The 9,570-nt window shown below is 43.3% G+C and overlaps 1 protein-coding gene across 1 annotated transcript; it reads right to left on the bottom strand.

Annotated features, from left to right (window-relative positions):
- Positions 1-443: 443 nt before the first annotated feature.
- On the bottom strand, positions 444-4,171 carry LOC111956365 (cytochrome P450 7A1). The gene is made up of 6 exons (XM_023976823.2): positions 3,939-4,171; positions 2,936-3,176; positions 2,211-2,815; positions 1,412-1,542; positions 1,107-1,285; positions 444-1,001 (listed from the first exon to the last, which is right to left on the bottom strand). The coding sequence occupies exons 1-6, from the start codon at positions 4,019-4,021 to the stop codon at positions 702-704; spliced, it is 1,539 nt and encodes a 512-aa protein (XP_023832591.1). The 5' UTR covers positions 4,022-4,171; the 3' UTR covers positions 444-701.
- Between the last annotated feature and the right edge of the window lie 5,399 nt (positions 4,172-9,570).

The raw sequence follows: 9,570 nt of genomic DNA, 5'->3' as shown, positions 1-9,570 counted from the left end.
TTATTGAATTACCTAATACCATGAGAGTGTGGCTTGTCTTTGTGTATGTTTGTGTGAGTAGTGATCAAACTAATGACTGAATGAACAAATGAATGACACAATACACCGTTATAGAAATGTATTGATTTTACACTAGTTTTATAAAGTATTATCAAAGTAAACATTGCATGCATTTTAATACTTGTTTTGTACAGTATATCAAAGTAAACATTAATACAGATGACCAAAATGTATTTCATCCTAGCAGAGGGAATCTTTCAATGGAACTACAATGTACATTACTCTAGCCATTCAACATCACAGTAAATAGTGGCATTTACCAACTAACTAGTGATAGTTAGGGTCGCAAACAGAATTACCACTGAAATGTTGAATGATTTCACAGTTCAAAGATGGAGGTCGACAATAAGGATACAGTTATGATGATTAACTGGAAGATGCAGTAAATATGACTAATAACACTTATATGGAGTTCTACCAATGTCACTTTCGAAACGGGCCTCCTCCTAAAATGGGCTTTTTGCCAGTGCTACCATTCTGAGGCGATCACAAACCACTCGGTGGCTTTTGTTTTGCGTATCAACTTCAAAAAGACATTATAACAATACATTGCAGCCTATGTACATCATTGTGGCTTCAATTCTTAAATATACAATATGTACAATTTACATTGTTAAGAAAGTAGATCAGTGGAGTCCGTCTTACTGAGTTTTCAGTTTGTATCGAAAGTCAACGTCATAGGTGGGCTGCAGGATCCCCAGACCTGCACGTGATTGGTCGAGAGGAGGCACTTTAACGGCTGAGTCTAGGAGCTCCATGTTGAAGTAGGACAGAACCAGCACCAGGAACTGCTTGATCTCATGCACGGCGAAGAAGCGCCCGGGGCACTTGGTCACCCCCGAGCCGAAAGGCATGTAGTAGTACCGCAGCTTGCGTCCCTCCCTGTAGAACGTTGTCTTCTCCTGGCCGTTGTCATCAAGATATCTGTCGTATTTGTAGGTCTGTGGATTGACAGAGAGAGGGGAGTTAGAGGAACGATTGACACACTCCTAACCCTAGTTATATGGCCTTTCATCTTTAAAGGAAAGACACTGAGCATCACTCACCAAGGGATCCTCGTAAATCTTGGGGTCAAAGTGGAGCATCTGGGGGTAGAGGGCGATGACGTCATCTTTGCGGATGCGGTACGACTCCTGGTTATCAAGGTGAAGCAGGAAATCCTCTTTGGCCACTCGGATGTTCATTGATGCGCTCGACAGACGCATGGCCTCCTTGATGATGCTGTCTGCAGGGCAAGAAGACATGGTTCTTTATAATACCATATTCACTGGACAGCTTGACTTTGGTGTCAAACATGATTTTGTAAAAAGATCTACTAAATCAGTTTTGGTATATTGCAGCTTCCCCTTACCTATTACAGGCATGTTGTCCAGGTCCTCCCGGGAGAGAGTGAGTTGTGGTTTGTTAGGGTTGACACGCTGACCTGAACTCTCCAGAATATTCTTCACCTCCTCATTGGCTGCTTTCATAGCCTCTGGACTCCTGAAGAGGCAAGACAAGATGGAGGGTAAGTCAAACCATCAAGTTCAGACTATACAGATCATGTATCACAATATTCCCAACATGCACTTTGGACAAGGTTGTTCTCTGCAGCTCTATGACATAAAGGAAATGCTATGTTTCTCCAATGAGTGGTTCTTGACACCTCTGTTATCGCAGGAGTTACTGTGAGCTAGCACTAAGTCGCAGTCAGTAGATGAGAATGCCAATTTACTGTACAGGACTGTTACAAAATACATTACTCAGCCCTTATCTCCACCCTAATGAGCACAGCATCTATGTTCAGCTGTTTGAGACTCGGACAGTCTCGCTTGGCCAAACTTACCCAGACTTCTGACACAAGTCTATGGTGGATACACTAAGGATGGGAATGAGACTAAGCCCTGCTGTACAGATGTAGGATCTTAATTTGATCACTATTTTGTTGCTGAGAATTTCCTGCAATGCAGGAAATGCAAACTTGTATTGTATTTGAGTTTTAAAAAGGATTGACATTTCAGACTTGTTTTGCCCTAACGAAAAATGTATCAACCCCTATAGAAATGTCCATGTATTATAATCCACATAATATTTAAAATGTCCTGTTGCTGCAGGACACTTTTCCTGCTGTAGCAAGCTGGCTCAAATTAAGATCCGACATCTGTACATACCTAATCATGTGGAGCAGGCTCCAGAAGGCAGTGGGGAGCGTGTTGGCCTGCGAGGCCCACAGCAGAGCCACGTGGGTGCGGGCCTTGCTCAGGTCATTGAAGGTCGACAGGGTGTCATTCAGCAGCATGCGCAGTGAGATCAGGTCCGATACATTCTCGCGTTTGCTCAAGTTCTCAGCCAGCATGGTCTTAGCCAGGTTCTCCCTTGCAGAGTGGGCACTCTTGAACACATGGATGGGCAACCCAGCCACCAACGCCGGGAAGATCTTATCGAACTCCTTGAAGTTCTCCAGAGTGTTGAGGACCAAAGCCTTCTGGGCCTCCTGGCGCGCAGCATTCTTGTCGTTACCCAGATCCTTGCCGAAGAGTGTCAGGTAGCTCGACTCGAACATGACCTTGTAGCAGAAGGCGAAAATGCCATCCACGTCCCAGCGATCCTTGCTCGGGCTGAGGGTGTCTGACTGCAGCATGACCGACTGCAGGTTCTCCATCATGGTCTCGATGAGCGAAGGGAGGGCTTCACCCTGCAAGGTCTTCATGAAGGTCTGGTGGAGGTTCTCTGTGGTGTAACCGTGTCTGGGGTCCATGCTGTCATGGCCGAAAGCCTGGGTGGAGACAAAGAGAGGTTTAATTTAATACTCTTGAAAGCCTGTATTGACAGATATGGATAGATTAACTCATCATCATTTAGTTGAACAACACTTCTTAGTTAGGCATGTCTTTACCTTGACCGAGGTAGAGAAGTGAAACTTCTTCCAGTCCAGATGCCTCCCTTGGCGGATGACGGCGTGGTAGGAGAAAGGGTCGCACAGGAAGTGAAAGTACTTGCCAGCAATCTTGCAAGTGAAGATGTGCCCATATTTATTCTGTCGGCTCCGGAGAAATTCCAGGGGGTTGGCTCCAAACTGGACGGCACAGCCGAGGTATGGGATCAAACCATTTTCCACTGGTGGTTCACCTGGTTTTCTTGAAGAGCAACAACAATCATTTAGCATCATAACAATGATAAAGCAATGCCCAAGCAAGCCATCGGAAATACTTGAACATAGGAAACACAAAGGTGATGTTTAGACATGAGATGTATAAAATACGTGAGTTAAGCAACATCCAAAGGACACTTAAAGATGTCCAATGAATCCATACTTGTATCTGAACCCAATTTAAATGTTGTCTTATAAACCCAAAGCAAACAACAACAAGGTAATGTCAGAATAACTCTAGTGATGTGCAAAAAAGATGTACTCAAATTACAAAACTTTGGAAAGTTGTAAGTCACATCCAGCAGAACAAAACCCAATGCCACTGCAGCAATCTCAGAATAACACTACCACTTATACATAACTATCAGGTTTGTACAACATAATAAAGAACTGCATGTCACGAAATTACCGCTGGCTTTTTTGGCAAGTAGACATCACTAAAGTCTCCATAAAAATGAATAACCTTTTGCAACATGGAACTCATTTATATTTTAAGAGCAATACAGGTGACACAAATAAAACCATATAACATCAACGAAAGAAAACAATAAAAGGGTTAGCTGTAAATATTTTGTTGTACAATTTAAAAGGAATACCACACCCAAGCCTTCACATTATCAGCCACGTGTTCCATTCCACAATGTTATGCTGGGTTCTTCATTCGATTGTTGACCATCAAACATTGAATTCCATTTAACATTTTGCATGTAGGGACATTTTACTATAAAATGCGTGGGTCTCTGCTTACCTCTTACGGATCCCCAGAGCAAGCCACAGACAGCAGCAAAAGCTGATCACCACAACCCAAATCAAAGAGACAGTGATGATCATGGTTGCTTAAGATGCTAGTGGCAAATACCTGTGTGGAGAATAGACCAAAAGGTGCCTGGTGCTAGAGAGGGCAAATGGTCAGGTTTAGTGTAACTCCCTGGCAGAGAGAATTCAGCTAGATGACAGTGGAGGTTCTGGAAACTGTGCTCGTGGCATCCTAAGCTCTGATTCAGGTTTTTTATATGGTGCTCCACACAAGCCATGGGGAGGGACATGAAGCGAAAGAGCAGTGGGGATGACTGATTGGCAAGTGCAGCCAAGACACCGCCCTCCTGTTACATGTTTGCCAGTGTTACCTATTACACTAGATGTCTCTAGGAAATCCATGGAGGTGTGTGTGTGAGTTGTACAATGGCCTTGACTGTAGTCCATGGACAACTCCACCTGAAGGACAGCAGACTGTACCTGATAGCACCGCTGGGTGGGCAAATAGATTTCAAGGTCTTTGATGCTTTTTGTGTGTCTCTCTCGCACTGTGTGTGTGTGTGTGTGTGTTGGTGTGTGTGTGTGTGTGTGTGTGTGTGTGTGTGTGTGTGTGTGTGTGTGTGTGTGTGTGTGTGTGTGTGTGTTTTTTTTGGGGGGGGTGTGCGTGCGCGCGCTTGTTTTGACCTGTTAAGACCAGTAACTAGGTGGAGGAGGCAAAGTATTATTTTTCAGCTACTCTTAGAACATAAATATCAAAACAATTCATATTTTTGCACTCAAGAGGTAATTATCTTGAACAATAACTGTTTCCACATACCTCATGAACCCTCAGTACAGAACAGTTACATGCAGTACATTATTATTACCCTCTAGTGCATTTACAGCCTTTTATAGAGAACAGCAGCTCTTGTATCTACAGCTTAGGAGATTAGTCAGATATGTGGAACCTAGTATATAACTAGAGAGAAGTGAAAGAGCCTCCAATGTCTCAACAGTATGTTATGTTCAGATGATGTAAGCTTTTTGGAAAGAGCCTCTCTACATGGTTGTTTTGGACAAGTGACTATGTCCACGCAGTAGCTGTGAGTCACACACACATGCTTGAACAATAGGTAACCTGTCATGTCAGGATCTTTGTGGTTGAACAATACGTGTAATTTCATCAGTAAAGACTATGTAGTGCTGGCACTGAGTGACACTGCTCTTAAAATAGGGTTTCAATCTCAAGATTAATTCATATTCAAAAGTGTGACAATTTGACCTCAGAGTGTATGGATTTTCAGGATCTAAGTAAGAGGATTATTGCATCTTTCCTCATACATTGTTACAAATATTAATTTCCCCTATATTCTCCAAACCACATGATGATGCTCTGATAAAAATAAGTAACTAAGATATTCATTTATGTTCATTCATGTCTGCCTGACTACCTACCAACGAAGGACTATACTTATTTTCTTCCCATCTCACCAAATGCAGTCCCTATGCACACACAGCAGACAGTTCAAGATGAAATCATGAGATTGATTAAAGAGGAAAAGTTGGAATGAGCCAGTGAAGATGTGAACAGGATGGGACTTGTCCACCTGATGGAACACTGAAATACCTGTGATGGTGTGTGTGTGTGTGTTTCAACATTAAGTTAGCTGTTCACGAAAGAGATGACATGTATTTCACCTCACCGACAGTTTGAAAAGACTTGCTGACACAGGTTTTGTCCTTATCCCTGGCGTCATGCCAACTGATAGTTTCAAGGTTAAAGTATTGTTCATTGTTTGTATTATGTCCCTTGCAGTCTCAGATGGAAAGGAGTTTTGCTAATTTTTTATTGTAAACTTCACAATGTGAAACTTTTAAAACATTCCCTAATAGATGTACAAAAAAAAGACACTCAAATCAGTTGATCAGATGAATCCATGAAAAATTCTACAAAATTCTGCACTTGTGTGTGTACACAAAACCATACCAAACCCCTCTTTCTTTCTTTCTTTCTTTCTTTCTTTCTTACTTTCTTTCTTTCTTTCCTTCTTTCCTTCTTTCTTTCCTTCTTTCTTTCACTAACTCCCTACATTACATAACTTCAGATTTACTACAAATGTGAGTCATCAACCAAAAGCCCCTTCTGTCCAGTGATGTGGTGGGATTGCATCACCACTTTCCTGCCCGCCTGCCCTTTGAGTTTAGACTGTAGTAACCTAAATCCATCCGCCTCCACACAGGTCACTCCTGGATAAAAGGTTACTCCCGTACCATGGTTGTGGCAACCTGTGGCTGACGGCTCTCATATCATTCAGTTAACAGTCAGGAAGGTCAATCATTCCTTAATTTGAGCTATCACCTAATGCAGGGATTGGCAACTTTGATGGGGGTGGGGGCCACAACAAATCTGAACTCGCAGTGGTTTGGAGGTCTGTGTACCCACATCTGCAGTCAGAGCCAGCCCTAGCCTTTTGGGAGACCCTAAGCAAAATGTTGTGTACTTTACTATTCTTACTCTCAACAGTAAGTTGAGACCCCGACTGAGTCTACCATTTTTGAGAATGGGTATGTTGGTGGTTGTGAATCCTGTTAATGTGTTAGGTTGGTGTCACAATTTGTGACAGAAGGTATTTATACACTACTCTGTCAGGCAACTAGAGTGCCTTCAGAATGTATCTACACCCCTTTACCTTTTCCACGTTTTGTTGTGTTACAATTTCGGGTTAAAATGGATCAACACAAAATACTCAAAGTGGAAGAAAAATTATATATTTTTTAAAAGACGAATGAAAAATAAAACACTAATAGTGTATCTTGAATAGATAAGCATTCAATCCCCTAAATCGATGCGTTAGAATCACCTTTGGCAGCGATTACAGATGTGAGTCTCTAAGAGCTTTATTTAACTAGGCAAGTAAGTTAAGAACAAATTATTATTTACAATGACGGCCTACCAAAAGGCAAAAGGCCTCCTACGGGGACGGGGGCTGGGGTTAAAAATAAAATACAAACATAGGACAAAACACACATCACGACAAGAGAGACACCGCAACACTACATAAAGAGAGTCTGAGCTCCTTTAGCACCTCGGACTCAGTGATAGCCTGCAGGGGGAAACTTTGTAGCGGGCAGGGGAAAAGGAGGGAGGCGCATTGGGGATAGTCGTGTTAGGGGTAAGAGAGGAGGAAATGTTGGACGGGCAAGGAGGCATGGCTGAGTCAAATAGGAATCCTGACTTAAAGAGCTCAGCCATGTGCTCCTTGTCAGTAACAACCACATCATCAACATTAAGGGGCATGGGCAGCTGTGAGGAGGAAGATTTATTCTCCAGGTCTTTAACCGTTTCCAGAATTTCTTGGGGTTAGACCCACTGAGAGAGAACTGCTCCTTAAAGTAACTAACTTTGGCCTTCCGGATAGCCTGAGTGCACTTATTTCTCATTAGCCTGAACTAGAGCCAGTAAGCCTGAGTATGCGTGTGCCGAGCCTTTCGCCAAATGGAATTCTTGAGGTGGAGTAACTGCCAGATCACGATCGAACCAGGTGCTGAACCTGGTTTAAATTCTTATTTTCTTTATGGGGGCGTGTTTAGGGCGTGTTTGTTAACAATACCACTGAAAATATCAAAAAAGAAGGTCCAAGCGTCTTCGACAGAGAGGATCAAGCTGATTCTATACCAATTTACAGGAAGGCTTGCTCATTAAAGTTTTTTAGCAAGCGTCTATGACAATTCAGGACAGGTCGTTTCACTGAACAGCCATTACAAACACAGGCTGTAAAACAGTGATCACTAAGGTCATTACAGAAAACACCAGACTGATACCGATCAGGATTATTTGTGAGGATAACATCAAGGATAGTAGCCATTTCTGGGTGCTTGGAGTCATACCTTGTGAGATTGTTAATAATCTGAGAAATATTCAGGAAGTCTCATTGCTTTAGGACTTGGTCAGGAGGTTTAAGTATGTCCCAGTTTATGTCACCTAGCAGGACAAATTCAGACTTAGTGTAAGGGGCCAGGAGAGAGCTTAGGGCAGGTAAGGTGCAGGCCGGTGCTGATGGTGGATGATAACACCTAGCAACAGTTTAACGCTTAAAACCAGCAAAACAAACTGTTTGGGGACAGACTTGGGGGAGACAACCGAGCACTGAAGGTGTTCCTTGGTAAAGATTGCCACTCCACCACCTTTGGAAGATCTGTCTTGCTGAAAAAGGTTATAACAGAAAGGTTAATATCAGTGTTCAAAACACTCTTTCTTAACGACGTGGCTGAATGACGACATGGATAACATACAGCTGGCTGGGTTTTTGGTCCATCGGCAAGATAGAACAGCTGCCTCCGGTAAGACAAGGGGTGGCGGTCTGTGTCTATTTGTAAATAACAGCTGGTGCACGAAATCTAACATTAAGGAGTCTCAAGGTTTCGCTAGCCTGAGGTAGAGTATCTCATGACAAGCTGTAGACCACAATATTTACCAAGAGAGTTTTCATCTATATTTTTCTTCTAGTAGCCGGGGACTTTAATGCAGGGAAATGTACATCCGTTTTACCTCATTTCTACCAGCATGTTACATGTGCAACCAGAGAAAAACAATCTCTAGACCACCTACACTCTACACACAGAGACGTGTACAAAGCTCTCCCTCACCCTCCATTTGACAAATCTGACCATAACTCTATCCTCCTGATTCCTGCATACAAGCAAAAACTAAAACAGGAAATACCAGTCACTCGCTCAATACGGAAGTGGTCAGATGACGCAGATGCTAAGCTACAGGACTGTTTTGCTAGCACAGACTGGAATATGTTCCGGGATTCTTCCGATAGCATTGAGGAGTACACCACATCAGTCACTGGCTTCATCAATAAGTGCATCGATGAGGTCCTCCGCACAGTGACTGTATGTACATACCCCAACCAGAAGCCATGGATTACAGGCAACATCCGCACTGAGCTAAAGGGTAGAGCTGCTGCATTCAAGGAGCTGGACTCTAACCCGGACGCTTAAAGAAATACACCTATGCCCTCCGACGAACCATCAAACAGGCAAAGCGTCAATACAGGACTAAGATTGAATCGTACTACACTGGCACCGACGCTCGTCGGATGTGGCAGGGCTTGCAAACTATTACGGACTACAAAGGGAAGCACAGCCGCAAGCTGCCCAGTGACACGAGCCTACCAGATGAACTAAATCCCTTCTATGCTCGCTTCGAGTCAAGCAACACTGAAGCATGCAAGAGAGCATCAGCTGTTCCGGACAACTGTATGAATATGCTCTCCGCAGCCGATGTGAGTAAGACCTTTAAACAGGTCATAATTCACAAGACCGCAGGGCCAGATTGATTACCAGGACGTGAACTCAGAGCCATGACCTGACCAACTGGCAAGTATCTTCACTGACATTTTCAACCTGTCCCTCCTTTCTGTAATACCAACATGTTTTAAGCAGAAAACCATAGTCCCTGTGCCTAAGAAAACTAAGGTAACCTGTCTAAATGACTACCAACCCGTAGTGCTCACGTCTGCAGCCATGAAGTGCTTTGAAAGGCTGGTCATGGCTCACATCAACACCATTATCCCAGAATCCCTAGGCCCACTCCAATTTGCATACTGGAACAGTGGACTGTAACTGGAACAGAAACA

Source organism: Salvelinus sp. IW2-2015, linkage group LG32, assembly GCF_002910315.2.
Source record: "Salvelinus sp. IW2-2015 linkage group LG32, ASM291031v2, whole genome shotgun sequence".
Taxonomy (NCBI): domain Eukaryota; kingdom Metazoa; phylum Chordata; class Actinopteri; order Salmoniformes; family Salmonidae; genus Salvelinus; species Salvelinus sp. IW2-2015.
Note: the sequence above shows the minus strand (reverse complement) of the source record. Positions and strands in the feature narration are given on the sequence as shown.

What these genes read in the sequence shown, in the direction of transcription:
- LOC111956365 (XM_023976823.2), bottom strand. Translation starts at nt 4,021, where the DNA reads ATGATCATCACTGTCTCTTTGATTTGGGTTGTGGTGATCAGCTTTTGC. An exon ending in GCTCTGGGGATCCGTAAGAG is followed by an intron (nt 3,177 to 3,938) that starts GTAAGCAGAGAC and finishes TTGCTCTTCAAG; the next exon opens with AAAACCAGGTGAACCACCAG. An exon ending in AGATTTACGAGGATCCCTTG is followed by an intron (nt 1,002 to 1,106) that starts GTGAGTGATGCT and finishes GTCAATCCACAG; the next exon opens with ACCTACAAATACGACAGATA.